The sequence below is a fragment of the Suillus plorans genome (assembly GCF_016647745.1).
Source record: "Suillus plorans strain S12 chromosome Unknown HD556scaffold_72, whole genome shotgun sequence".
Lineage (NCBI taxonomy): Eukaryota > Fungi > Basidiomycota > Agaricomycetes > Boletales > Suillaceae > Suillus > Suillus plorans.
Genome location: NW_024537456.1, coordinates 31613 through 58270, shown reverse-complemented (window position 1 = coordinate 58270; position 26658 = coordinate 31613). Strand labels below are relative to the sequence as shown.

The window sequence follows — 26658 nt, the reverse complement described above, 5'->3', positions numbered from 1 at the left end:
TATATGATGCAGAGATGTTCAATGTCGACTTCTTGTTCATCTATGAGTCGATCCTCTTCATCGTCAGCTGACCATTCAATATTCAACATTCAACCTTGAAAAGGTGCAAGTGCATATGGGAACATACCGTACCTGCCAGTGACAGTGCTCAATGTCTGTTCAAGTCACTGCTGCAAATTGTTGCATCATATGTTTTGCTTTATTCAAATGAGGTCTGTCTAAGATGATATACACGACGATGATAATGTACAGTTCAAAATCGCATGAAAGGCATAATTAAAATAGACTGCAAGTCGAGGGATGCACCAATATGTTCAATTGGCGATTCGTTGGGACTAGTTCTTCGTAGTCTCCCTGACCCATCTAGGCGTCAAGGCTTCTCATGTATCCTGAGGATAATGCTGCATCATGTGCCTGAGCTCCGATTCTGGAATCCTCCTCTCAAACTCAATTGCGCATGGCGGAACAATTGACATAACCCCGTTCATGAATCCCCTGTCATCCAACGGCTTCGTAGGATTCAAAGTGAGCTGGAAGGCCCACATGGTTAGGAGCGAGTTGATGAACACCGATCTGGGTTGATCAAAGTCAGTTCGGAAGACAATGTGCGCGGAAGAATAACTTCACCTGTTCGCGACATGTTGACCAGGGCATACGCTAAAAGCAATGTCATTGAAAAAATGAACAACTGAAAGACGGTGCTTACCGCCGACCAAAGCCAAAGACGAAATTTTTTAAGTCGTCTCTTAGGCGATATTGGTCGTCAATCCAGCGCTGAGGTTTGAACGTGTCAGGCTCTGGATAGACATCTGGATCTCGAGAGATGGACCTAAGGCAGTAACCGTTAGATCCTTCGTATTTTGAAGCATGATGCCTACCAGTGGTCGGCGGACAATGTGGTCCCAGCTGGAATACGATAGTTTTCCTGATGGGCCAGATCATCTATCCGTGCAATAAGCTATTCAAAGAGCACTTGCCCAAATCACGTCGTGGGTTGTTCGGTGAGCTAATGCTGCAGTGTGCATGTTGAAATTTAGGGATAAAACAAAAAGGAAGATGATACCTACCACCGGTAGGCAAAGGCGGTCTCCATCTCAAAGCCTCGGAGATGAATGCTTGCAGGCGAGGAAGAGAATTTTGGTCGGCAAAGGTTGGTGCTTTTGTGCAGATACGATCGAATTAGAGCACTGCAATAGGTAATCAAGCTTACCTCGGTGCCTTCCGATGATCATGTCAAGCTCAGCTTGAACTTGAGCTTGCTCCTCGGGGAAACATGCGGCTGCCATCAGTACCGTGGATATTGCCGCAGAAGTCTTTTGCCTGATTTCAGCCACATATTTCCGGAGGCAACAAACAAAACCTCACAGTACTAGATCCAGCTACAAAAAAGGTGGCGCCAAGAAAGGCCATCTCAATTTCTGTTAAACCATGGAGATGAATATTCTCTAGCATATATTTCGCGAACGAAGGACCGATGTCCTTGTCACTTTGCTGTACAGTGGCTCAGAGACGAAGTAAAGATTGTGAAGGAAATGCACACCATTTGCTCTTTCACGCGGTTCAGCCGATCAATGTTGAGTTTCTTGGTACTCTCAAATGACCGTTTCAAATCTCGTCCATACCAAGGAAGATATTCGAGCCACGGGATCCAGTCTACTAGGTACGTGCCAGGATGCCGGGCTACTCTTGACATCTTGATGCGTCGACTGAGTTCAACCATTTCCGGATCGGTCGCAGATGTGGGCACACTTCTTCCATATGCAACTTTCATGATTGTCGTCGCAGCATAACTTCAAACCATCTGTAAGCAAAGTACAATCATAGCCGAAAGTGCTCACGTTATCACGTGGTTATGATAGTTGTATGGATCGTCGAGAATGCTGAGAACTGTGTTCTTCGCGTGCGACATCTGCAGAGGTTGATAGGCCTCAGCTGCTTTAGGCTGGAGATGCGGATGAAGTGTTCTGGATCATGTTGAAAATTAAGGTAGGCGAGGGGAAGTAGATCACTAACCTACGCATCCGACGGAACCTGTCCCCAAAATGTACAAACGGGATACTAATTGCGCCGTGAAACATTTTTCCAGCAGGATTCATGCGAGGACGATCGGCTGTAAATTTGCCCTGGTTCTCCATGATATCAATGGCTGCCTGCAACAAAAATGTAAAGCCTAGATGAGGGCCATTCAGCATGTAGGGACCGACCTTGTAGCGGCCAATAATGACGATGTGCTCAAATTTTGACCGGATGGTGATCAGAGGACCGTACTTTTCAATCCATCCCGCTATCACGAGGGATGGGCTTATCAGCGATAAGACACAATCAGCAATCGAAAGTCAACAGGTCGAACTAGAAAGTTTACTGGAGATACGGCAGGAAGTGCCCCCAAAGTCTCCAGGTGGGAGGGGAAGGTGGGAGAGAAAGCTGGCTCTCCGTTTTATGACGGTAAGCCCGAACAAGTATTCCTACAACACCAAGACAAGCCACAGCATTGAGGACAAGTTGCGTGTTGTCAGAGATGCACAAGTCAGGTAGCTGTATCATGGTTGATAGCTGAGGGTGTCACCACCAGTAAAGAAGGATTGGATGAAGCTCTTTGTACTACCAAGTACAGTCACAATGGCCATCGCTAGTGCCACCTAGCACATTGATATATGATACTATTCGGCCTACATACTACAACAAACATTGACCCCAGACAGCGCGCACTTGGTCGGAGGAGAAAACCGGGTTCCTGCGAATAACAGCCAGGAGACACTCTCGTGGGGCACGCCGTACTCATTCGAATGCAAGAACAAGTTAACTTCTGTGTGGCTGACCGCAGCCCGGCTCAACCTAAACGTTGCAGAGTCATATCTGAATTGTCACCCAGTCCGTCGTATATGGCTAGCCGCGGTCTACTAGATAGCGGTCGTGAATGTTAACTCCCAGGTAATGGACAGCTCGCAGGAGTAAGTGATTGTCGCGTGGACAATATTGTCCCTCCTGTATCAATGAGGAATGACCAGTCACGATAGGGATGGTATTATGTGGCCCTTGCTCTCGCAAGCACAGCCCATACAAGCCCAGACACATCGTTTTCCATGACGTGTGCATCCACTACGTCTCCGATTACGTGTTCCTCGACGCCCTCCACTCGTGCCTCAGCCAAGCGGCGCGTATTAGGTATGAATAGCAGCGTTATACATACCTCACGCTCATGCACGCGGTAGGTGAGGCGCAGCTCGTTGTCAGACTCACTGTGCGCAGAGAGAAGTGAAACGAGCGCATGATAGGTTAAGGTCGTGGTTGAGAACCTGCGTGAAATCAGAAAGAGTCAGAAATAAGTAGTCTCACGTTAGAAGTTGCGCACCAATCATACAGTTCAGTCACTCTTCCGTCTTCCACTCTTTCACCCGCGCCGATTTCCACAGCCTTTTCCACCTCTGCTCTAACACTCCTCAGCTTTTCAACGTCAGCCGTCCCAACTTTTATCCGCTCTCGTACAGTAGCAATCTTCTCGTGTGCATCTGCAAGTTCCGCGTCTAGTGCTTGCATCTCTTCTACCTGGCCATCAAGTTGCTGGTTCGCTGTGGTTATTGTTAACCGAGGATGGGGGTGGGCCTGTCGCAAGCGAGTAAGTGATAGACGTGCATCGAGTATCTTTTGTGAGAGCGTGGATGCTTGGAGAGTGAGGGCTTGTGCTTTCTTGTAATCTACGTCGATTGTTTAGCATGAAGCGCACGCAAATGCAACATTCTACGGTACATGCCTTCTTCAACGAATCCAGAAAGTGCTCGAAGATCGTCCCTTCTTTCTGCTAGCTTCGCTTTGTGCTCACGTAGCGCAGCCTTCTTCTCCTCATTCCGTACTCGGAGTTCCTCGTTTAGCGCAGGTGTCACCAGCGGGGCATCGTCACTGACAATGGTCTTGACATATTTATCTTTGGCATTCTGTTCCAGGTAAAGAAACTTGAGCTTCCTTAGGAAAGACTATTCAGGATCGACGGTTGAACGTTGAAACGGCAAATAAGTCACCATGCATGATTTAGACAGGTAAAACACGCACGATTTGAACTTGTACGTCGCTCTCAACAATCTTAGGATCTTTGAGTCCCAGAGTGCCATCTTCACCAACCCATTCTTCAATGCCATCCCAAGTATGTGTGGACAGCTCAGCATGAGCATTAACTATTCGGAGTCCCGATTTTGCATCGTCCAGTGTAGCCTGAAGATTCTTGGCAGTGATCAAATGTTCTGCTAATGACGTTCTTGCAGCTCCGGGGGTAGTGAGGTCAATAATGGGAGTAGGTTCAATCATGATTGTGGCGGGGCCGAAGAGTATAACTTCTTGATTGAAGTCGCGACTTAACGCGGTCACGTGTTCGTGAACTACCATGTCGTTTGTCGGCCAAGCTTCTGGGATTCGTATCGTCCTTTTCTCGTCTGATGTTGAGCTGTTTAATCAGGCGTGCTCTTTGCATGGCTTGGCACTTGGGCATTCTCATTGAGTTGTCGAGCTACGCAGTTTGTTATTGCGATTATACTGCATGTTGTGAGGTTGCAGTAAGCTTTAGTTCTTCATCTGATCTAGTTGACTGCATATTAGATATGTTGATGAGTGCGGACACTTCTGCAATATCAGGCGATAATCTTTGGACTGTTGCACGGAGTATTTAGTGATCTAGACTCTGTTTGTCATCAAGAACTTAGAAGACCGTCGCAGGAGGAGAGCTATTTCCATTCTCAATATCTTCCGCAGCCGGGTGCATACGAAGCCGTGGCTAAATTATCGCAATCGTTGTTTTCAAAGGCGGAGCATATGTCCAGGACTTCCTTGGAAGCCATAGCGTCTTGGCATGGTCTGTGCTTTGTGGGCACCAAGGATGAATTGTTGGATAGGATCATCGACCATACATCTAAGGGTATGTGCACCCTGTATTCGCAGGATCGTCGATCAGCTTGTTCTCAAGTAATTGACGAGTATCGCGCTGAAAGTTGACCAGAAGGCGACGTTGGGTTTAACAGGCCTACAGATAGTTATGATGATTTTTCTGATACGAGTCAACAGATGTCGAATTTGCAAATTCATCTTTCGAGTTCGTTGCGCCAAACCATTGCTCGGAAGCCTTTGATGCGCTTGTTGTGCTGTCACAATATTGAATACGATGAAGGTGATAGTCTCTCGCAGCTGAGAAAGCGTTTGAAATCGCACATTGGTGTCCTTGTAAAGGGTAAGCGAACACAAGCCTTTCGCCCCCGCTGCGCCAGCAAGGATCAGACGGTAACGGAAAAATGCGGAAACCTGGTACACTAGGGCAAGTCGGGTAGCGGGTTCTGCCACTTTAGATGGCGCTACGTACTTATCCAGTAACTATCGAATTGCCAGATCGCTTTACCGCGGGAGGAAAAGTATGAGATATTGTTCACCGAAATGCACAAGCAACCATTCGTGGTGATGGCTCCATCTGTACTGGCAACATGGAGCACGCTTCATATATACTCTGAGTGGGGGCGGTTGAAGACAGTAGCATATGTGACATTGTTAGAGACTTACCAGTGAACCAAGTCCGTAAGCTGGCTTTTGTAGGCTCGTCACATTTGTCTATCATAGAATAGAATAACTTGAAAGCTTTTCTATGCTCGCCAGCCAGCAAGAGTGCATGACACAGTTGCTTATTCGCGGTTTCCCACAAGGACTTGAGGTCCCACCCGAAGAGCTGCAAACAACGGAGTCGAGGATGAAAGTGATTTTCAGTTATATCATATCAACGCACCTCGATGAATACCTCGTATTTGGTATGAATTGGTAATCCAAAAAAGAAAGAGCTAGCGTTGACAGCGGTAGTGAAGTGATCAATAGCGCTAGCTAATTTGTGCGGGCAAAGCGGCGGAACGGGTCCAAAAATGGTATTATTCAACGCAACGCTGCCCAGTTCGACATGTAGATACGCCTGATGTGCGAAAACCCAGAAAATTAGTGTCAGCAGCCGAACCTGGCACTGACCGAGGCACAATACTTACCTCAACGATACGAGAAGGAATGGGATCATTATAGAGAGTAGAAGCCTGAGATAGCTCCCCAATGCGTTGTATCGCTTCATCATGTTTCCTTGCATTGAATAGCGCAATGACCTGAAAGTCGTAAGAAAGTGCAGATTGTGTGAAAAGAATGTGACCTGCCTTGATCAAGAAAAGAAGATGATTCAAAGACGAATCTTTCTTCGTAAACGTAAACGCAATATCGAACGCTGTGGTTGCCTCCTGAAACTGCTTGTTCCTGCAGAGGACAATACCCTTCGAGATATAACCTGTCAACGAGGGCTTAATGGCGATGGACTAAGTCACGATCATAGTTAGCCTACTTGAGGGCCATCGTGGGTTAGTGTATCTGACCTGATCTGCATCCCGAAGCGCATTTTTCCAAGCACATAATCGCGACATGAGAAAAGAACGATTGGCATAGGGGATATGTTTGTTAGGATCAGCATCGATCTCTTTCGTGAGGAGCTTCACAGCGTCCTCCAGCTTCCCCTCGAGGCACGCACCACGAGCTGCCGTGTGTAGAGCGAAAATCTGTATGATCATAATCCGCGCTCCAATTGCATTATGCGAGTTTAGGGCGCACACGTACATTTAGTTCGGCGTCTCGAGCCTTTCAAAAGACATGAGATGAGGTAACGGAGCAGATAATAAACGTGAACTCACCTGCTGTAGCTCTTGTTCGTCCCCCTGCAAAGCGTCCAGAGGTACTCTCCACTGGGAGATCTTGGCATCATGGCCTCCACTGAGGACATGCTTGCTATCGAGGGTGAAGGTGACGCACATTACTTCGCGGGAGTGCTTGAATATGGCAATAGTCTGCCGGTCCAAAAGCTTCCAAAGGCGGACGTCCTCGTCATCAGATGAGGAGGCGACAAGAGTGCCAGAGGTATTAGTGGCAATGGCATTGATGCTGGCACGGTGGCCCTTCCAGGGATCACCGACCTGCTGCCAGGTAAGTGTATCCCACTCCAATATATTGGGGTCAAGGTCTGAACCTGCCGAGAGAAGGCGTCTCCCATCCGGTGTCCATTGGAGTGGGCCGTTGTAAGCATTTTCGATTGCTGCATGAGCCTTGAAAGCTGTAATGCATTTCCTCGTGCTTGGATTCCATATCTGGATATCATTCTCTGTCGCGATGGCAAGATGTTCACCAGATGGTGAATAGCGAATCCAGTAGACGATTGATTGAGTATACGGAGCCACACAACAAGTGATGGGACTTCCTTGAAGTTGCCAATTTTCTGTCCCCCAGAGCTTCGTCATTTCATCATGTGAACAAGTTGCCAGTATTTTGTCGTCTGGAGAAAAATCTAAACTGATCAAACACATCGAATCAGCGGCCAAGGTTCGGCTACGAGTTCCAGTGTCTCCGTGCCAGACGATTAGCTCTCCGTTCGTGCCGCCACTCGCGATGAATTGGCCATCTCGTGATACCGCTAAGCCACTCACTTCGCTGGTGTGCCCCTCCAAGCTCTTCAACCAAACGCCGTCTGTCAAGTCCCACAAACAAAGCGTACTGTCAAACGAGCCCGTCACCATACGTCGTCCATCGGGGAAGACTGCGACTGCGACCACCGCTTCTTCATGGGCTTCGAACGTCCGAACGAGGGGGTTCTTTTTGGATCGTCTGGTACTAGTAATGAGCCGTCCAGCCCGTGCCATTCTACTGGAGGTTAATGCTGTCAAGCACTATAGTCGAGGTGGACTTGCTTAAGAAATGTGCAAGGGATAAGGCCAATAAGAAAGGACAGCTCTATCGATTCCGCGTCTTCCGTGCAGACTCCGCGATCCTGCTGGTTCCCATGCACTTGAAAGTCAGCCAAGCAAGGCCAGCGTCCAGTTACTTAGGTGTCTGTCACAAGTGGGTTGAGAGTAGGCCATTTTTCACCGTAAGGTAGGCCCGAACATTCAAGCGCGAGTCATGTTTGGCATCGTGTGCCACTAGGTGACACAAAATTGAGCAAACATAGAAAACAGTGTCAACAATTCTCCTCCGACGTTGTCATCATCGGAGCATCGAGATAGGACGGCGCTGAATCCTGAGAAGACAATGAACTGCATTTTTTCTTTCAAAAAAAGGTAGCGGCATGTAGTTCGCGATTGAGAACCCGGTGGTACCTAAACACGAATGGTTGTAACCAATGCGTTACGTGCTTGCTGTGAAATGAACTAAGAATAGTTAGCATTCAATTCTACACTTGGGAGTGACATAACAAGGTCCCGAGTTTACTTTGAGAGCGCACTAGCGATACCCCAACAGCGCTCGTAGTTGCAGACAAAAAGTGTTCGGATTTCGATGTCTAAGGAGGTATTCTGGGTATAAATCAAGAAAACAGGTTGGTAACAGTAGCACACGCCGCATGATAGACTTCCTCGACCGCCGCCGTGCTATCGATCTACACATCTAGAGCTGAGCATCAGAGCAAGATAAATATAAGCCTTTGCTCACCTCTGCAACCTTGTTCAGCGTCCTGTAATGTTCTATCACGGGCATGGTTTGCTCGTTGTATGTGCCTAATTTCGTTGTAAGCTGAGGAAAAGCAAGAGCAGGTATCACATACGGAAACGCTTTCTAATAGTTTCGACGTTGTCGTCTTCACGTCCGCTGGTTTTTGCGCGCTCCAGCAGGCGTTGAAGCATCACATCTTCCGATGTGTTGAAGAAGATGACCAATGAAGCAAGACATACCTGGACCCTGAAATCAGTATCGTGGCATGGTGAAGCGAGCAACATCCTCTCGCACCGTTTCATCGAATCCAATAGCCTGATCAATCTTCCTAGGGAAGCCATCGATCAAGAATCGACCCCTACCATCCACCCACCCATCTCCCGTCTTTTTCTTCATCTCTTCGGTCATAGCATTCTCAAGAAGCTTCATGGTGACATGAGATGGGACGATAGTACCCTCTCGAATGTATGTTCGGATCATTTCACCATATTGAGACCCTTCTCGGTTTTGCTCTTCACGCAGAAGGTCTCCAGCTGGGTCCAATGTTCACATCAGCCTTGATAAAGAGGTGAAAAGGTCTAACCAGATAGATGGCAAAAGCCAAACGCGTCAACGAGCTTGCTACATTGCGTGCCTTTCCCTATGACACTGATCAGACCACCGTATGCGCGACGATTGGTTTCTGAGTGGGAACTTGCCAGCTCCGGGCCCACCCAGGACATAAATGACGGTGACCTTCTCGGCGTCAAAAACAGGCGAGGACGTGGATTCTGCCATGTTGGATTGATTTGTATTGAGGTTACTGATCTCGGTGTCGGGGGGGAATAAGAGGGTTGTCGTGTTGTCTAGGTTGCTTCGATGCCGGATAAGCTGTCTCTCGACGTTTGACGATGTAGTAGAAGACGCCGAATGAAGCCAGAGACAGACCGAGAAAGAGAAGAGGATTGGGGCCCTTGCGTGTTGACGGCGGCTCCTTATAGCTATAGCGCATGCCCCAACTCGAAGACGTCTTAGACTCAGAGTTGTTTGCGAAAGTAATGACATTTGATAATCATGCAATTTTTTTACTCAGGAATCAGCACCTGCTTTCCTTCTGCTCTACATAATGACTATGTCTTCTTGGGATTGCGCTAGGAAGATTCTCAGGCGAATTTACCAAAGGAGTATCATGGCATGTTGAGTGGCCGTCTACTGCACGAGGAAACGGAGCTAATCTTCCATCAATTAACCTTTGTAAATTCCTTGAGTGCAGTAACACTGGACCATTTACTTGATCATGACATCGAAAAATTCCTAAAGTTTCTAAATCAAAGAAAAGGGACGAACAAGAGGGTTGATATATCGTGAGGCTACAGCATACTGGACATAGTATGACTCCGACAGCTCACAACAGCCCTGAAGTCGAAATTCTAGCCTCAGCACTTACGGCAGCCTCGTTTACCCCCTGGTCTACAATCAGACGAGTATCCGCTTGTTCTTCGATTGCGTTTTATCACCATCCATTCATCCATCCATTCCACGAGCGGGCATAAAATGGCCGCAAACCTCGGGCAGCAGGAATGGCAGCAGATTCCAGACATGCGAGAATGGCTACGGATCCCGAGCGGGTAGGAATGGTTGCAAACCCCGGGTGGACAGCATTGGCTGCGGACCCTACACGCACAAGAGTGGCTGCAAATACCCGATAGCAAAGCATGGCAGTCTACTCCCGCGGCTTCTGTCTGGTTGAACATGGAAGAATTCTCAAGCACGTTGGAAGTCATCGACGAATATATCATTGTCCCAGAATCGACTTTACTTCCAACTTTCCAAGCAGTCCAGCAGTTCAAGAGCTTGCCAGATTCATTGGCGTTTCCGGTTTTACTGTCCTTAGGACATCCAAGTCAGCACCTCTCTAGGATATATTTTCGAGCGGACATGAAGATCGGACATGCTATAGCATCTTTTATGACCTTCGCAAACGAAGCACAAAACCAAAGTCAATCAGCTTCCGGCGCTCTCAAGTACGCCCGTCAAAACTGGATTATGCATCTCTTACAAGGTCTGAACCCATGGGATGACAAGCTCAATCATATATTTCAGTCTTTCTGGGATCGATGTTCCCTTTCCTGGCTCGAAAGGCAGTGGTGGTTGAAGGGCCTGCAATCTTGCCTCATTGTTTTGTCTGAGGGGCAGAAACTCGATTGCAAAAGTGTGTATATCTCCAACCATTATCTCGATTCGGAAGCAAAATCCTAGAAACTGATCCTTTTGTTTGTCCTTAGCACGGACCTGTTTACGTACAGCCCAATAAAGTGCTGCCGGCCGTCGAATTCGATCTCAACAATCGATAATGCAAACGTCACTTTACTATGTCGACGAGGGAACTGTCAGCTCATGCTTCCCTAACAGAGCTCGTTGTGGTGCCACAAGGAACGTTCATAGGCCTCCACGCCTCAAACAGACCTTGGGCTCTCTCTTTTACTCCTCTTCCACATGTCCCATTTCCGACGCCCACAGCCGCGATGCCTTGTGTCGGCAAATCCAGTATAAGTTATACATCCGTCGCCCCTATCTCCGCACAACGTTTGAAACGAGATTGACCCTGACAGTGTGATATAGTCCTCCACTCATTCTCGAAAATACTATATCTTGGCGCTGATCTACATTTATTATTGAGAGTTGTCCCGAGTATCTTAAGGCATGTTACGTTTACGAAGTCCCTTCGTATTACCGAGTCATTTCGCAAGAGCATTCTAAATAGATATGAAATACAGCACCCATTTACTTCACTTTCTGAGCAAGCTGTTGTACATCCCCGACCCTCGCGTTAGTGGAGCGAAAGCCTTGTCAGACATATTTTACATCACTAAAACACATGCATCAACCACATAAGTAGCTGTAGTCACCTTCTGCCGGTGCCGGCAGAACTGACCAACGAGTCACAGCAGTCTTGGTTCTCCAGTAACCATGAATTTAGTCGGAATTCTGTCTTGGATGAGCGCACAATCTGAAACCTTTCGAAAATAAAGATCAAAAGTTCCACCGTATATTAAGGTATGTGCCAATCCGGAGTATCCTCTAATACTAATAGTGGACTTGCTAGCTCCCATCTATATATCCTAGAACCAACCCTACATGCATAGCAGCACTCACCGCGCCGACCAAGCCCCATCCAACCGGTCAAGCACTCCCTGAACCTCACGAACAGCAGCTTTACGTTCCGCTCGAGCCTCAGGCCAATCCGATCCCGCCAGATGCATAGCATCAAGACGCAACAACGACTGCAAAAGAAGTTCGGATAAGCGCGTGTGATCCGATGAAGTGGGTTTCGATGTATAGGAAGCGGACGTAGGATTAGGGGGGAAATGAGGAGCTTGTGCAGTGGAGCTAAATGACTGCGTTGGTGTACTTCCTGATGTGGGTGTTGGAGCAGACGTGGGAGATGACGCGGTTGTGGCTGCAGATGGAGTAAGTGCGTTGACCAACGCGTCGACGTCCGGTGCCAGTGTTGTCCGTACACGATCAAGCTCGGACCGAATAGCAGTGATAGTGCTTTGTTCTGTTGGAGGCTCTTTCACTTTGGGTTGTGGTCTAGCTGGTGGTGCAGGCGTCGACGCTGATGGAAGTGAATGACCGCCGATCAGCGCAATAGTAGAGTTCTCGCGTATTTTATAAGCTGTCACTGGGAAATAATAAGTTGAGGCACCAAGCTGAAAACACACATGACTCTACATACGTGGCGCGGAATCATCCTTCATCACAGCTCCAGCGTGAATGAGCTTGAAGGATCCGAGAGGAAGGTGGGTATATTCTGCTAGGTCTGTTCTCAGTTTTCCAAGCTTAGTCTCCGGAGGAGGTACTGGAAAATGCAGGATCTCCCTGTCCCATTTGACATGAATCATGGCAGAGAACGGATGTTTGGACTGGTGAAAAAGTGTACCGCGGAAAAAAGAGTACGCCGCGCGAAGAAACAGCACGAAGCTGAGGATGACTGCGGAATGTGAGTATGATCGGACAACACGCTACTAGACAAACAATCACCTTGGTGGAGTGACGACAGCTTGAAACCTTCGGCTCGAGCCGATGATCTAAAACACAAAATGCTTCAAAGTTCTTGAAAGAGTCAGTGACGTGACACCTTCAGATGTTAACACGACCAAACAACCGGTCCCATTAATTGCAAGTCAAAACTAAAGCTACATGCCCGCGAAACAAAACAATATAATGGCCCACTATGGTCTACTGCAATCCCAAGAGAACGAGGAAATAATGGACAACGTCAACATAGCAAAGGGGATTAGGGTATATCAACGACCAGCGCCAATGCGCGAGTGTGAGTGATAATACATGTGAGCAAAAAGAATGTTGGGTAAAACGATGGCGGCATGCATCGAGTATCTATGTGGAGAAAAGCCAATGCAAAAAACGAAAAATGCAGATAGGATGCATGGAACAACGGCCACCGCGAATGCACGATACTTGCTTATCTCCCTCCCCGATCCCGCCATTCGATCGCCTTTGCTACCCAACTCACCATGTCAACATTTCGATGTCTGTCGGTCCGCATCCATGGATGTTCAAGTAACTCCTTGTAAGTGGCTCGCCCATCTGCATTCTTGATGAGGCACTGTCGAACCCAGTCATGCGCTTCTGGAGACCATCTTCGCTTCCCCTTGCGTATGAAGTTAAACTGTCCTGGAGATGCACCATTATCCTGAGCATGAACCCCAACTTCTTCGTCTGCGATTTCCTCGTCTTCTGGCAGTCCAGGTGCTTCGCCATCCACTATGGCACTTAGTTGTGCAAATACATTCTCGTAAGTTTCCGGAGGGTATGGGTATCTATCGATTGGTCAGTTCTGCTCCAAAAATACAACCAACTAGGGCACACCTTCCTCGTGCAATTTCAACAATCGACAAGCCCAGGGACCATACATCTGCACTGACCGTGTATGAAGTGAAGGCATCTTCCATATTAGATCCAGATGATGAAGAACCCTTAATTCTCTCAGGCTGCGGAAGTACGCGATCAACACAGTTCAGTGCTAATCGGAGGTAAGAACCTACGGCCATGTAACTTTGACAACCGACATTCGTCTTCGCAATGCTCTTCTCCAGCTGTCCGCTAACACCGAAATCGCAAAGCTTCACTTCGCCCTTGCAATTCACAAGGACGTTCGTAGGTTTGACGTCCCGGTGCATGACCCCAAGTTCAGTTTTGAGGAATTCAAGACCATGTGTCATGGATGAAGCGATGCGGCAGAGGTGCTCATCAGCAAGCGGTGGAGGACTAGACGTCCATGCAGAGCCCGGACTGGTAGATAAACTTGGCGGCAGAGAAACATTACCATTCGGAAAGCAACACAAAGAAGCCAGCGAACCACCGTCCATGTACTCCATGCAGTAGTACACGCACGATTCCACGAAGAAAGCACCATAGAATTCCACGATGTATGAGCTTACGGCGCGGTGCAAGATGTCCAACTCCATCAATATTCCATTGAGTTTAGTGGAGTCTAGCTCGAGACGAATTTCCTGGAAGCAATGATTAGATAAGGGGGATCAAAAACGTGTCAGGGGTTGGACCTTCATAGCCATTTCGACCTTTGTCGGTCGATGCAGAACCTTCTTGACTGTACCATAGTTACCACGGCCGAGTTCCTGCTCAAGAACAAGCTGTTCCATATTTATAGCATAAGATGATCCATTGGAAAAATCGACGCCCGAAGCATGCAGAACGGCTTTCCCGGCGAAGTTGAGGCGTCCAGAAGGATCACTAAAAGAGGGGAAGAAGTTGGATTTAGCTCATGATAGCGGAAAAAAGATAGAGATACGCACACGATCTTGTTGAAATTTGCAAACGGAGTATCAAATGATGAGGGCCCTCTCCTGGCTTCAGCTAGCGATGGACGCCCTGCTCCAAGCCCTGCACCAATAGCACCGCCTCCCGTTTCAGGGTTCATGTCGGATAATTTAAATTCTGGCTTAGTGCGTCTACCCGCAGCAGTAACACCGCCACCGCGTCCGCGAGCGCGTGTAGCAACCAATGATGATGAGCCTGGTGAAGCGGAAAATGAGAAGGAAGAATGAACAATTGGGTGATTCGTTTCGTTTATGGAAGCACGTTGCGCGTGTGCTGCGGAATCGATGGCCGAGCCGGGTAACGCAGCTGATCCGCGATTCATCATCTGAACAAGGTAGGTCAGACACAGGAATGAAAAATTTTCGGTTAATCAAAGATGGCGAGTGTAATACATACTGCTGTCATTTTTGCCTGCAATGAAGGAGGTATTGGAGCATTTCCTCCTCTGTTTGCGAGTAGACCACTTAAAGTGTTACGGGGTGCACCACCCGAAGAGGGTGGTGGACGTGGTGCTGGTCTCTGGGACGATACAGGAACTGGAACAGGTCTAGGAGCATTATAAGAAGAAACGTCGTCCTGAGTGGACGCAGAATCTGGTTGCATCGAAAGTCAGTTGTGGGTGTTGAGGTGGAGGGACGGCGATAATCGAGATTTCCATATATACTCTATCGCTTTCAAGTGAGGTCACGCGTCACACCACACTCACTGCGGTCATGAACAAAACGATGCCATCATACGCATCATTGACTCATTCAACTCAAAGCGTGCATTTCAGAATAGTTCGACCTCCTCCTTGATGTCATACCAGGTAATTAACTTGACCTCGTGGCAACACAGCATAAGGAACAGCCTTGCCTTTACAGTGGTTATGCTGTCATTGATTTACTTCTGGCAGACTTTCCAATCCGGTGGTGTTTGTGGTGCAAGCTATGAACCATCCCCCTGTACAGCATCATGTGAACGTATGTGGCAGCTTCTCGCGGATCTTGGTTACGAACACGTGTAGACAGTCATCTACTTGCCAGAATGATTGCAACACAGCACGAACCATACTAACGTTAAGGTTGTCACGGTTGCTTCGACCACTTCAAGTGCAGGGATGATCATCGTCGCTTTGCAGTTCATGTCCGCAACCACCCGGATATGCTGTAGCCGTTCTCGGTGCTATGCGCGAGCAAGGGGTAATGAAGATGTGATTAGAATGAACTTCACGGGATTCATGGGAGTGACGAGTGCCTTCCTAAATACTTCGGTTCCACAAAGCTCCCGAAAACAAGGTACGGAACGTTGGCATAACGTAAGAACGTGATGACAAGATTCGTCAGCTGCAGATTTACCTCCAGGAACAGCGCCCCTCGACTAACTTTCTGGCGCTCGCTGATATCGACGCGAACGTCTACACAAAAGTCGTCACCTAAACTCAACCTACAACTCGGGTTGTTTATTGCCTATATCTTTGCTTGTCCGGAATACTTACCATCCGCGTTCATCTCACTCTCAAATCAAGTTTCATCAGTGCATGCGCCGGGCGCCCTTCACCGCACCGCACCAAATTCCACTCGCCCGTCACTTTCGCGGCCCTCATCCTTCTCCGGTGATCGAGGGTGTGCTTTTGGCGTCCACGCCCTCTTATGACCACCATCATGATCGCCCTCCGCCAACGCCGGCCTTCCCTTCACCAAATTCGTCCTACGTCGACAACGCCGGACACGCTGTCACTGAATTATTCAACACCAATGTGTCCGGCCTCAAGCGCATCTCCCCCAGGTATGGAGGATTTTGCTGCTTGTATCTATAAGTATCATCATCGCCAAGGTATTCCAAAACACGAGCCTGTGCCTGTACCACTGCCACCATCATCCTCGCACTCCCGAACCACAACAATGACTTAGACGTGTTGTCCTCGCTCTCACCTCGTCGTGATTGATGACGTTATCAGGGGTTCGAGTAATACCACAAGGTCACCGGTCACCCATTCAGGCTGTGAGCAGTGTAAACTTTTTTCCCAGCGAGAAGTACTGGCATTGTCTTTCGTCCATGGGGTTACCTTTTGACTCCTTGATGACGTCGACAGAATCACACTGGTCACCTGTCATCGCTTCTTGTACAACCTCCTGACCTTCATATAATGTAATCCGAATCCAGTCTGGCTGAGTAATACTAAGCACTGTCAAGTCGATGTCGATGCTGTGTTATTTCCCTGTCACTTTAAAGGCCCCTTGATGTTGACAGCATGGCAGCAGCTCTTTGTTGTGGTTCACGTCGGCTGTGGAACAAAGGCTCTGATCTACACCTCATCACGTTCAGATCGTATGACTTTGGTATAATCTAAAGTCCGTCGAAGTAACAATAACCACGATAGTGACGATACCGTCTACTCAGGCAGACCTGATCGATCATCGATGATCCGCCATCTCTCCCAAACTTAGATACGCTAGTGTCCATGGGGGTATCGAGAGTTCCGAATATCCTACTGCGCGTTATTAATATTTGGGGCGAAACCTACCCGCGCCCCGTGGGAGTAGTCATACACCGAGTACCCTGGATGACAACAATCGCGAGCGTTCCAGATCAAACCCGTGCAAACAAGACAGTACTCACATGATTTCAGAAACTCATCCCCTGCAGCACGCAACATCAACGTACAATCAACATAATGAACCAAGTACCCAAACAACTTACCGATGATGGCAAATCCTTCCATGAATGTATCGTCCATCCCAACGATTCCACCGATGCAGTTTCTGTGCTCGTTCAGGCAGCATGTATTATATGAAGACACTTTGACCTACTTTGACCCGTCTGCCTCTTGTCCAAGATTGAAGTCTTGAAGGTTAAGGCCGAAGTCGTGCCCACCAAGTAATAATGAAATCGTGGGGTTGGAGTTGCATGGAAAGGAGAAGAAATTAGAGTCATAATTTGCTGCGGGGCCCGCTCCGGGTATCTATGACTCGTCAGCAAGGTTGACGAGAGAAGCAAAGAGCGAGAGACTGACATTGGCGTAGATCGAGGATGCCACAGCCTGCGAGAGGTATATCAAAGTAGTACCTGTGTCAATTGCCTATGCAGGGTGAGTGAGGTGGAACTGAGTGAAGATGCGGCTGACGGGCTGAACCTTACCGCATGGAGGTCACCAGTTACGTTTTTCCCTTCAACAACAGCTCCGTCGAATTGTACTGTCCAGTAAGTCTGTCGATAAGAACCAGTTAGAAGGGAGGTATAAAGGCGCAGGAGGAGCAACCTTGGAAACAACTGGGACCCATGTCAAAGGTCCCACTGCCTTCGACACATCGAAACCTCCAAGAGTTATCTAAAATCATCTCGATTATGATCGTATCAACGCTAAAGCACAACGTACCGTCGACCCGTTCGCCTTTCCTCTTGTCACATACACAGAGAAGAATGGTGCCGAGACCTTGTCCTGCATGATCAGGTTCTCGAAGAACGTTGGCTTCCCTGACGCCGCGATAGAACTAAAACTAAGCCCGATGAGGCCGGAGATCGGATCGTCATTGAAGTCACTCGATACGTGAGTGACAGCACCAAAGTATTGCTTATCGATCTTCAGACTACCAACACCGATCGTATCATGCGCAAGGGTGCCTCCTACATTACCGGATCCCTGCCATCCAGCAAGATCAGACCGGCATCGAGATAGTGGGAGGGGAGACGCACGTAGGTCACATTAAATGAATTCCCGGTGTCTGTGTACGTCGAGCTCGCATTAGCTTCGTATTGTGGATTCACGCAATCGCCACAGCCAACAGGGATCCAGAGGTCTGCAGAACCCGTGTCTATGATCACTGAGAGCTGCTGTGGATGTGTATCGTTCCCAAACCCAACTGGGCCGTAGTACTGGAGATCGATGTTCCCAACTATCTCGTCTGTCAGAGGGTCTGTCGCACTCTGAGCGGCGGCATTCATCGCAAAAAAGCTCTTGACCTGCTGTGATGTTGGCGTTGATTTGGACAACGCAAAGCCGGAGAGGTTGCTCGGTGTATCGGTGAGCGCTGCATCTGATAGTCCATCGAGCCTGGGGTCTGAAAGTGCATCTGATAACACCACGAGGTTCTTGCCAGCTATAACATCTTGTACATTCCCGTATTTTAGTTTGATGGCTTTAAGCTCGGCCATCTGAGTATAAAAGTTGGTCTTGCAGAAGATTGTGTACGATGGAAACTCACCGCGACCTGTTGATTGAAGATTGGAATATTGATTTCAACTACAACGGTCGAGCTGTGCCAATCCTAGGTGTAGTTGAACGTTCCAAAGGGATCACGCACGTACATCGGGGGTGTTATGCCATCTATGGGAAAGCCTAACGCGCCTACAGTCAGGAGTAGAAAGAAAAAAGGGAAGCGAGGAAGCATGGTAGCAGACATGGTAAAGGGTAGAGGAAAAATGATGGGAGTTGGAGGTTGAAGCAAGATTTTAAGCCAGACATGAAATTCCAATCTAGACTTGCGATGCGCTTCGACACGTTTACTATAACATAACAATTTGAGGACTTGCCAGCCCAGATCAAAATGCTACTTTGAAAGGCAAATGACCTGACTGAAACCTAACATCGAGCAAATTACACGCACATCACTGAGTTCTGGATCAAATATGACAGACAATGTACTGTTGGCAGTTGCTGCTGGCCGTTAGCGGGATCTTTTATAGAACATTGATAAAATCGACCCACTTTGCCTGCACAAGTCCATGTATACCTGCATGTGAAGCGCGATATGTGCAGCCTCCCTTGAGTCAAACTGACAAGGAATTCGTACATATCGGGTTGCGCTACACAATTGGTGGAGGATGACTCGAGGATTGATGATATAGTCATTCCAGGGCATTGCGAATAGTCAACCACAATTTGCATTCTCGCCAATACTCATAGCATCTCTTACTCCGCCTCAAACCTGTCTTTGAACCTCGCTCCCAAACTACTATGGCTCTTACCAACAGAAAGCACCTTGCGGCGCATGCGTGCCATATGCGCATACATCGCCCACAGCTCTTCCGAAACGCGGAGTCAGCAACCAAATGCAAAGTGTGACATCCACAACTTCACCAGGAACCCAAATTGCCATGAAACCTGCCTTGACCCAGTCCTCGAGGCCCCACACAGCCCACTTGCTGCCCGTAGTACTGGATATAAGTGCTCCCTTGTACTCGTCCATCAAAAAGGCTACTCCACTCTGGGTGGCGGCCTGCATGTTGACCCGCTCTGAGATTGAAGTTGATTCGGACAGGGCAAAATTGGGGAGACCGCTTGTCGTCACATTCGCGAGCACTGGGGCTAATAGTGCATCGAGCCCTAGATCTCAATGTGAACTTGGCGCACCGAGTGAAAGTCATAGTACCCCTGGTTCACGCACCCGGTTGTTCTTTTGAGTTCTCGGTCCTCTCCGATCTTACTTAGAGTTTTGTTTGAACTTGTTGGGAATAATGTCAGAAGTTTTTATACGGCATTTTACAGCTACTATTGGTTACCACTTGCTCGTGCACACCACATTTCGTGCAGTCACAGAAAAGTCACGGTTTAGTCACACTGGCTTTTTACAGTCACCGTGCCATCCGTGCGCGTCTGAGTTGAAACTCCGCTGCGGCAGCGGACAGCAGGTGACAATGGAAGTGACAAAAGCCTTTGTCACAACCAAACATTTATTTCTCTTGTTTCTTGTCCGAATGCATCTGTCTAAGCTCGTAATAGGTTCTTGTGTATTATTATTTCAAATAGACATAGTAGTTTGACAAGTTGTAATAGGAAAAGTGTGGTTTTGGAGGATGCACGAAATGTGGGGATGCACGAGCAAGTGGTAACCAATAGTATTTCCATATCGTGAATGTCAGAGATCCAGAAAGTCTGGGAATCCGAATTTCCGGCAGTTCGGGTCCGGCGGTCTACGGGTCTGTCCGGGACTGTCTGCCTACGCCTGGGTCTGTCCGCCTGGGTCTCACGCCAGTACTTCTTGCAGCCATTGTTGACACTGAGCGCTGAGCGCTCCCAGTGAAAATTGACAAGAAAGAGGTAGATATGTGTTGATATAGATCAAAGAAAATAGAACCTATAGATTATATTGTTGTGTTTTGAGGTCTTTTGAAAAAAAAACAGCACTTGTCGAAATGAGAAAAGATAGAAGTCAAAAGGAAATTTAGATCTTTAGATAGGTCAAAATAGTTTGATTTGATCTGGAAAATGGTACCGATACAAATCTAATGCTATTGAATGAGTTATAGGTGGGTATCACCATGGATTGCTGGTATTAGGGAGATATTACTATAATAGTGGGGTCACTTCTCCGGGCTCCCGCCCTCTCGCACCCACCCACCATCAAGCCAGCACTTCCCTGTGAAGCACAATAGCCTCATTCAAGTCCTCATCATCCCCTTTGTGGTGAAAGTGGGAGGAGAGTTGAGTCGCGAGTTGTTTAATGACACAGACCGATGTGTGACCGACTGGGAGCAAAGTCAGCTGCAAAACAAAGTCATACACGTGGGAGGTTTTCGTTGACATAGCATGTACCTCCTTGATACTGGTAGACAGGTTTTCAGTGTTCACAGGCAGAAAGAAATGCAAATTCTTGCCAAGACAGATCTGTCTGTGTAACGTCGAGGAGCGAAAGCGGCTTGTTGCACATGAGAAAGGCCGACTTGAAGGGTTTGTCAAATTCTTGTGTCCCATGGCATGTGAGATGGAGCCAAGTATTGTTTCATAATGCGCGCAGTGCTCTCGATTTGGTGACATCAACACTTGTTATCTTGGAGAAGGAAACACTGGGGGGATGGGGCAAAAGTCTTCACACCAATTCCAGCTCAGGCTCCACAGCATTCAACATAAACGAGGCACCCTTGATCAGCGCAGTAACTGATGGCGTGTATGAAGAGTTATATCGCTGTTTGGCCCTGGTCCGGAGTCGTGTCATCTGAGTCCAACTGTCTACTACATTACCTACTACGCACCATATTTTAACTTACTAGCTTGTATCAATGTTGCATATCTGGACAGACCCGGACAGACCCAGACGGACCCGGACAGACAGACAGACAGACAGACAGACAGACAGACAGACAGACAGACAGACCCAGAAATTTGGATTCCTAGATGCCCTCCAGAGATCTGGCCAGTCTGGGGCCAAAGTCTGCAGAAAGTCTGGGAATCTGAATTTCTGGCAGTCTCCATCCGGCTGCGTGCTCTGTCCGGATCCGTCCGCACACAACTTGTCAGTTCTTAATGTTGCATCATATAATGAGCTCATTTTTATGACTTGTTACTGTCTCGAACACATCAACTTTAGCAATATCCCAGCCTTGCCTTGCCTGATTATTACAGCTTTGTATTAGATATGGTTTGGGCTTTTGCCTGTCCTTCTTGTGCACTGGGCTGGCCGGCTTTCTCTGCTACAGTTTTGTGCTCACCTACTAGCAATCATCTCACCGACCGGCTTTCCCGTCCACATTTCTGCTCATGTAATGTATCAGTGTCATACCATCAGAGGACAGTCCTGGTGAGCCGCAGATATTGTCATCTATGCCAATATATGATCATATTATAGAAAATGTTTTCGTTATATTGAAATATAAAGTCATAAAGCCATGTAGAACACTGGAAAACCACCACAATCAACGTAAAGCACCCTCAGGGGGGAGACTCACGAGTTCTAGACTGCTTTGAATGCAAATTGTGAGCTGGACTCGGCCAGATGGACCCAGAAATTCGAATTCCCAGATGCCCTCAAAGTCTGGGGTGTTCGGCAAACACAGCTGACCTGGACTGACCTGAGCTGAGTTTGAATTGTTTTTTGTCACATGTTTGCTTTGTGACAATTCCAAAGCTGCCTGCCATCATTGTGCCTCCTGTCAGTACTAGTGTGTCCGTGGTAGATGGCTAGCAGCTGCTGACACACCCGCCACTCTACTCACCACATGCAGTTGCATCAACAAAAGCAACACCATCATATAATGGCAAATAATCAGTCGAATGGGTACCAGACAGTACATATACGTGGCAGGTTTTCACACACCCTTAAATTTTGATGCTTGCGACTGTTTGCATTGATGTTCAATGGCAGAATGGTATGGCATGTATTAGATTTTACATTGTATATGCAATTTTATGTTATGTGTGCAATTCTACACTATATGTGCACTTTCATGCTATAGATGCAAATTCACAACATACAAACAATGTTCCTCATTAATGCAAATAAATTGTTGTCACCAATATATATAGTATCATGGCATCAATGCCAAGCTTGTTGCATTGATTCACACTTGTCATTGCACATAGAACATGAATGATGAATTCGGTTCCATTTACAAGTACATACTAGTAGTACAAATGAACGAACATGCACAAATCTGAACAATGTGTATAGCAAGTCCAATGATACTGAGTTGTCTGATTCAACATTTTCGACGAGGGGCCTTGCCATGCTTGGCAGTCCCAGGAGCCTTACGTTTTCCAACCTGAGGTGTCTGAACTACAGGAGTTGAAGGTGGAGGGGTTAGTCTGTTGTCCTCATCCTCATCAGGGTTGGGTGGTGGTGGTGTTGGTTGGTGCTGACATTCAGATGATGGCGGTGGCGGTGTTAGTTGGCACTGGCCTTCAGATGGTGGTGGTGGTGGTGTTAGCTGGTGCTGGCATTCAGGTGGTGGTGGTGGTGGGGATGAGGGATATTGACTGGCAGAAGGACCATCCTCAGGGTGGTCGAGTGATGGGCGTTGAGGTGAGCATTCTGGGGGATCGTCAAGGAAACCTTCCATGTCGTCCGAGTCCGAATCGTCGGATGCTGCAGTGGTATGGCAGCCATTTTTCCTTCATGAGGTCTGGGTTAGCCATGGTGCAACCCTTTCAATGTGTCAAAACATTAAACTCAATAGAAAAGAGAAACAAACCTTTTCCAGTGGTCGAGGGTCTCCTTCACCCAAGGATGATCAGTCTGTTTTAAGGAGTCGATGATTGATATGTACAGCTCATAGAGATCAAGCCCAGTTACTTCTGATGTCCACTGTTTGGCAGATGATAGCGAGATGATCAGCTGGATAAGTCTACACATTAGCATTACAATCTATATAAAATAAATTCATACCTGAATAGCAGCATAGGCAATAGCTGGGGGAGAAGGTTCTGTCATGCCATGAATGACACCTTTTGGGTGCTTTGTGCCTTTGTGGAACGTCGGTTCGAGTGCAGTGAGTGCCCAGTGAAGATGGCATGGAAAGTCTAGAAGAATGAATGTAAGAAGGCCTTACAATTAAAATGACACATGCCTGTTCTAGAGGTTTTCCACGAAGAAAGCCAGAGTGCTTTAGTTTTGGATCAGCGAGTGACTCTTCATACAAACATGAAGGAAGTTTCTTGAATGATGGCAGCTTCCTCTTGCCATTGAGAATACTATTCATATATGCTCTAGAACAAAGTGTAAGCAAAGGCGAACAATAAGATACATAGCATACCGGGGGTCTTCATCAAATGTTTTAATGTTCACCATGGGACAGAGCGCTTGTGCAGTATCTTTGTGGTTCCATCTGCGCAGTGACTTGGATTGTTCTTTGACAATGGGAGGGTCCAATGCAGCCCCGGGTTTCGCAGGGTTGTTAAGCAAAAATGATGGACAGAGGTCCTTAAGCTTGCAAGTGTCTTCAGCATGTGCCAGGGAAGCAGCATTTCGAAGCTAGAAACAAGGTGTGACTGAAAACAAGTGGATATAGGTGCCTATATCCACTTACCACATTAATAAAGTCTTCCGGCTTGGCTGGATCATCCTCGAAGCTGCAGAAGACATTGATGCAATATAAGCGGTTGTCATATCCCGTATTCCGGACCTACATCCGACAATATTCCCACGCCTCATCCGGACCTTCGGACGCCCTATCCATGTCTCCAGTCCTCTATCCATCCGGATCCCCGCACCCCTGCACATCCACATCCACATCCACATCCCTTTACCTCCATACCTCAGCTAGCCTGCATCAGTCATCCTTTGTCCCATCACCCTAATGTCATATCCCATAGATCCACGCATCTCATCCAGACGTCCGGTCCGGTCCGATCCGGTCCGATCCGATATACGATAAGCTTCCTAATTCATTCCTGTGCATATAACGTTAACACAGCCTATTCCTCTATTCGGTATTCCTTGTCCTCGGTATCTCGGTTATACTTACTACCAGTATGCTTACTGATCCGTTAACCTATGCTTCATTTCCGACTCGCGCTTGATAACTTTGCTTATGCTTCATACATAGCCTCGGACGCTTGCTTACTGATCTTTCCGTTATTTCCTTAGTATATAAACTCTTGTATATGTCCTGTAGTTCCTCAGTCTGAATATCATATTAGTCCTCGCACTAGATCTCACTCTAAGTCCTCATATCAGTTCTAGTCTATCGACTTAGTCAATATCCATCTCGGGCCTAGGGAGAAATTCCCTAGGCCAGAGCTCCGCTTATCCGCTCATCCGATCCTCCGAAGTTTCCGGACGTTCGTCCGAAACTTTCCCGCGGTCCTCCGGACCTATTCTGCTTCGGACTTTGTCCTTGCAGCCTTTCCTCTGTTTGCTTCTACTTAGGACTTGTCCTAAGTAGCCATTACACATATCCGTATCAGGATGAAACCTCATCGTAATTTCCGGAAGTTACTTGCACTCGTCCGGAAAGTCCTTCCGAACTTTCCCGCGCTTCGGATGTCCTTGGACTTTCTTTGGACATCATTCTGAAATTAAGGGCACATACTCGGGTAAGGGGCGCAGCGCACGAGCTGAAGCCAAGCCCCTCGGAATCAGTCCTACCCTTTGTGCACGGTCTTAACAGCGGTCCTTACTATAAATATTATAAGTGCATAGCATCAGTGAATTGGTGAAAGAAAGATAACCTACTGCTCCTCAGGTGTTTCATTGTCTTCAGGGACCTCTTCTCCATGATCGGCCCTGATGCCATCATAGAACACAGCACCAAGATCCACAAATGGATCATGAAGCAGTGGGAAGGCTCTTGTGGCCTTCAAGTAAGGATCTAGAGTGTCCCTATCTCACCTCACCTCTACCGTTAAGTATCAAACTATTTAAAGATCACTTACATTCACTTCCTTTTCTGACCGCCTTGCAGGTTCTCCAAGATGTCGAGGACTGCCTTCATATGATTTTGACCTGGGGCAGTATCATTGGGAGAAGGAGATGGGGATGACATTGAGGGCATGATAGAGGTAAGGGTTAAGGGCAAGATGTGCTTGAGATGTCACAGTGCATTACAGATTGGAGTTTAAATTTTACCATCATGTTGACATGTTGTTTGGCATCAGTCATATACGCGTCCTTACTTTAACTACAATGGCTTCATCCGAGTCTCAGGCTGATATTGTTGATTGCACCAATAGCATCAATCTATGCGACATTCAAGCCTTCCTGCCATTCCTGTATCCCGCCCTCAAAGCACACGAAGATACCCAGTTGTGCATGGAGCGAGCGCAATAAATCTAGTGAGTTTTTTTTACTTTACTCATTGCATTCTCTTTTCATGTCGTCCCGCAGCATTTAACCTCCCACATTTATGGGGGAGCATATGCACCAGTCATTGACAAACTCTGCACGACATCAGACCTTTTCACCACCCATGCCATTGACATTTTCCTCGTCACAATCATTGCATACTATCTCTCACCCACCCTCACATCTTCACCCGACCTTGCATCTTCACCCCTCCTCGCATTCTCATTCAACCTCACATTCTCACCCGCCTTTGCACTCGCAAAGCTCTTTCCGTATGCCGGAGCCCTGGGTAATGCCATTGCCATTACTTTTTCAGCCCATGCCATCTACCGCTTTCTAAATGGATGTTGCGGGTGCAGGTATCCTGGCCTGAGGCCTAATTATCTTAGCATTCTGTAATGTATGTACTGTAATACATGCTCAAATCACTTGAGTCGTTGTAGAAACAACTTTTACTGAGAGGAACAAACAAAGATGGCTCCAAACTGATATATTTGTGTTGTGGTCTTTGCACTGCCTAGTCTGCTATACTTGCCTGACAAGTGCGTTCGACCCAGGGGTCTGCAGTCTGGGAATAGTCTTGGGGATAAGTGAGCGATGTGAGATCAATAGTCCGAGCACGGGAAACAATGTCCAAAGGTATAATTACAATGTCTGATGCAAAAGCGTCGGGTCCGATGTTTTCGGGGTTTCGGGTTCGGGTTCGGGGTGTCGGAAACTAATAGTAACGCTATAGCGAGTGTCGGAAGAGCGAGTGGTGTGCGCAATAATAACAATGACTGATACGGATAATGAAAGAGCGATGATATTCGCAATATCAACTAAGAACTACAAAATATCGGGTTTGACCACTAAGCGTCGGGGA

The 26658-nt window shown here is 47.6% G+C and overlaps 10 protein-coding genes across 10 annotated transcripts; 1 reads left to right on the top strand and 9 right to left on the bottom strand.

Moving 5' to 3' along the window:
• Positions 1-171: 171 nt before the first annotated feature.
• On the bottom strand, positions 172-2639 carry HD556DRAFT_1530178 (cytochrome P450). The gene is made up of 13 exons (XM_041309444.1): positions 2363-2639; positions 2205-2301; positions 2014-2150; positions 1839-1964; positions 1541-1790; positions 1366-1491; positions 1211-1313; positions 1068-1157; positions 978-1012; positions 879-925; positions 707-829; positions 628-657; positions 172-573 (listed from the first exon to the last, which is right to left on the bottom strand). The coding sequence occupies exons 1-13, from the start codon at positions 2542-2544 to the stop codon at positions 381-383; spliced, it is 1539 nt and encodes a 512-aa protein (XP_041155290.1). The 5' UTR covers positions 2545-2639; the 3' UTR covers positions 172-380.
• On the bottom strand, positions 2640-4648 carry HD556DRAFT_1405886 (uncharacterized protein). The gene is made up of 4 exons (XM_041303986.1): positions 4048-4648; positions 3752-3971; positions 3353-3695; positions 2640-3296 (listed from the first exon to the last, which is right to left on the bottom strand). The coding sequence occupies exons 1-4, from the start codon at positions 4375-4377 to the stop codon at positions 3026-3028; spliced, it is 1164 nt and encodes a 387-aa protein (XP_041155289.1). The 5' UTR covers positions 4378-4648; the 3' UTR covers positions 2640-3025.
• A 3699-nt stretch (positions 4649-8347) lies between these two features.
• HD556DRAFT_1434184 (UMP-CMP kinase) lies at positions 8348-9249 on the bottom strand (the record flags this gene model as incomplete). Its single annotated transcript, XM_041305300.1, has 6 exons — positions 8348-8419; positions 8473-8537; positions 8585-8711; positions 8767-9005; positions 9056-9112; positions 9171-9249. The coding sequence occupies 6 exons, from the start codon at positions 9247-9249 to the stop codon at positions 8348-8350; spliced, it is 639 nt and encodes a 212-aa protein (XP_041155288.1).
• Positions 9250-9271: 22 nt separating this feature from the next.
• On the bottom strand, positions 9272-9463 carry HD556DRAFT_1245795 (uncharacterized protein; the record flags this gene model as incomplete). Its single annotated transcript, XM_041298560.1, has 1 exon — positions 9272-9463. One exon carries the CDS (start codon positions 9461-9463, stop codon positions 9272-9274), a length of 192 nt encoding a protein of 63 aa, XP_041155287.1.
• Positions 9464-10005: 542 nt separating this feature from the next.
• HD556DRAFT_1448169 (uncharacterized protein) lies at positions 10006-10710 on the top strand (the record flags this gene model as incomplete). Its single annotated transcript, XM_041307384.1, has 2 exons — positions 10006-10079; positions 10161-10710. The coding sequence occupies 2 exons, from the start codon at positions 10006-10008 to the stop codon at positions 10708-10710; spliced, it is 624 nt and encodes a 207-aa protein (XP_041155286.1).
• Positions 10711-11425: 715 nt separating this feature from the next.
• HD556DRAFT_1405871 (uncharacterized protein) lies at positions 11426-12626 on the bottom strand. The gene is made up of 3 exons (XM_041303985.1): positions 12496-12626; positions 12191-12445; positions 11426-12136 (listed from the first exon to the last, which is right to left on the bottom strand). The coding sequence occupies exons 2-3, from the start codon at positions 12354-12356 to the stop codon at positions 11604-11606; spliced, it is 699 nt and encodes a 232-aa protein (XP_041155285.1). The 5' UTR covers positions 12357-12445; positions 12496-12626; the 3' UTR covers positions 11426-11603.
• Positions 12584-14979, bottom strand: HD556DRAFT_920001 (kinase-like protein). The gene is made up of 6 exons (XM_041312039.1): positions 14713-14979; positions 14292-14641; positions 14040-14229; positions 13521-13988; positions 13345-13466; positions 12584-13295 (listed from the first exon to the last, which is right to left on the bottom strand). The coding sequence occupies exons 1-6, from the start codon at positions 14917-14919 to the stop codon at positions 12938-12940; spliced, it is 1695 nt and encodes a 564-aa protein (XP_041155284.1). The 5' UTR covers positions 14920-14979; the 3' UTR covers positions 12584-12937.
• Positions 14980-16786: 1807 nt separating this feature from the next.
• Positions 16787-18240, bottom strand: HD556DRAFT_1245855 (acid protease; the record flags this gene model as incomplete). The annotated part of the gene is made up of 9 exons (XM_041298566.1): positions 16787-16857; positions 16918-16938; positions 16999-17060; positions 17109-17260; positions 17312-17377; positions 17437-17505; positions 17558-17626; positions 17675-17938; positions 17992-18240. The coding sequence occupies 9 exons, from the start codon at positions 18238-18240 to the stop codon at positions 16787-16789; spliced, it is 1023 nt and encodes a 340-aa protein (XP_041155283.1).
• Positions 18241-19207: 967 nt separating this feature from the next.
• Positions 19208-19520, bottom strand: HD556DRAFT_1448167 (uncharacterized protein; the record flags this gene model as incomplete). The annotated part of the gene is made up of 2 exons (XM_041307383.1): positions 19208-19320; positions 19376-19520. The coding sequence occupies 2 exons, from the start codon at positions 19518-19520 to the stop codon at positions 19208-19210; spliced, it is 258 nt and encodes an 85-aa protein (XP_041155282.1).
• Positions 19521-22710: 3190 nt separating this feature from the next.
• HD556DRAFT_1312285 (uncharacterized protein) lies at positions 22711-25503 on the bottom strand (the record flags this gene model as incomplete). Its single annotated transcript, XM_041300634.1, has 7 exons — positions 22711-23122; positions 23203-23345; positions 23560-23716; positions 23764-23981; positions 24037-24079; positions 25185-25320; positions 25404-25503. The coding sequence occupies 7 exons, from the start codon at positions 25501-25503 to the stop codon at positions 22711-22713; spliced, it is 1209 nt and encodes a 402-aa protein (XP_041155281.1).
• Positions 25504-26658: the final 1155 nt, after the last annotated feature.

What these genes read in the sequence shown, in the direction of transcription:
- HD556DRAFT_1405871 (XM_041303985.1), bottom strand. Translation starts at nt 12,356, where the DNA reads ATGATTCATGTCAAATGGGACAGGGAGATCCTGCATTTTCCAGTACCT. An exon ending in GAAGGATGATTCCGCGCCAC is followed by an intron (nt 12,137 to 12,190) that starts GTATGTAGAGTC and finishes ATTATTTCCCAG; the next exon opens with TGACAGCTTATAAAATACGC.
- HD556DRAFT_1405886 (XM_041303986.1), bottom strand. Translation starts at nt 4,377, where the DNA reads ATGGTAGTTCACGAACACGTGACCGCGTTAAGTCGCGACTTCAATCAA. An exon ending in GCGACGTACAAGTTCAAATC is followed by an intron (nt 3,972 to 4,047) that starts GTGCGTGTTTTA and finishes GATCCTGAATAG; the next exon opens with TCTTTCCTAAGGAAGCTCAA. An exon ending in GTGACTGAACTGTATGATTG is followed by an intron (nt 3,297 to 3,352) that starts GTGCGCAACTTC and finishes GATTTCACGCAG; the next exon opens with GTTCTCAACCACGACCTTAA.
- HD556DRAFT_1530178 (XM_041309444.1), bottom strand. Translation starts at nt 2,544, where the DNA reads ATGATACAGCTACCTGACTTGTGCATCTCTGACAACACGCAACTTGTC. An exon ending in TATCATAACCACGTGATAAC is followed by an intron (nt 1,791 to 1,838) that starts GTGAGCACTTTC and finishes GATGGTTTGAAG; the next exon opens with TTATGCTGCGACGACAATCA. An exon ending in GGTCAACATGTCGCGAACAG is followed by an intron (nt 574 to 627) that starts GTGAAGTTATTC and finishes TGATCAACCCAG; the next exon opens with ATCGGTGTTCATCAACTCGC.
- HD556DRAFT_920001 (XM_041312039.1), bottom strand. Translation starts at nt 14,919, where the DNA reads ATGCAACCAGATTCTGCGTCCACTCAGGACGACGTTTCTTCTTATAAT. An exon ending in GTTGTCAAAGTTACATGGCC is followed by an intron (nt 13,467 to 13,520) that starts GTAGGTTCTTAC and finishes GTACTTCCGCAG; the next exon opens with CCTGAGAGAATTAAGGGTTC. An exon ending in GTTGAAATTGCACGAGGAAG is followed by an intron (nt 13,296 to 13,344) that starts GTGTGCCCTAGT and finishes ACCAATCGATAG; the next exon opens with ATACCCATACCCTCCGGAAA.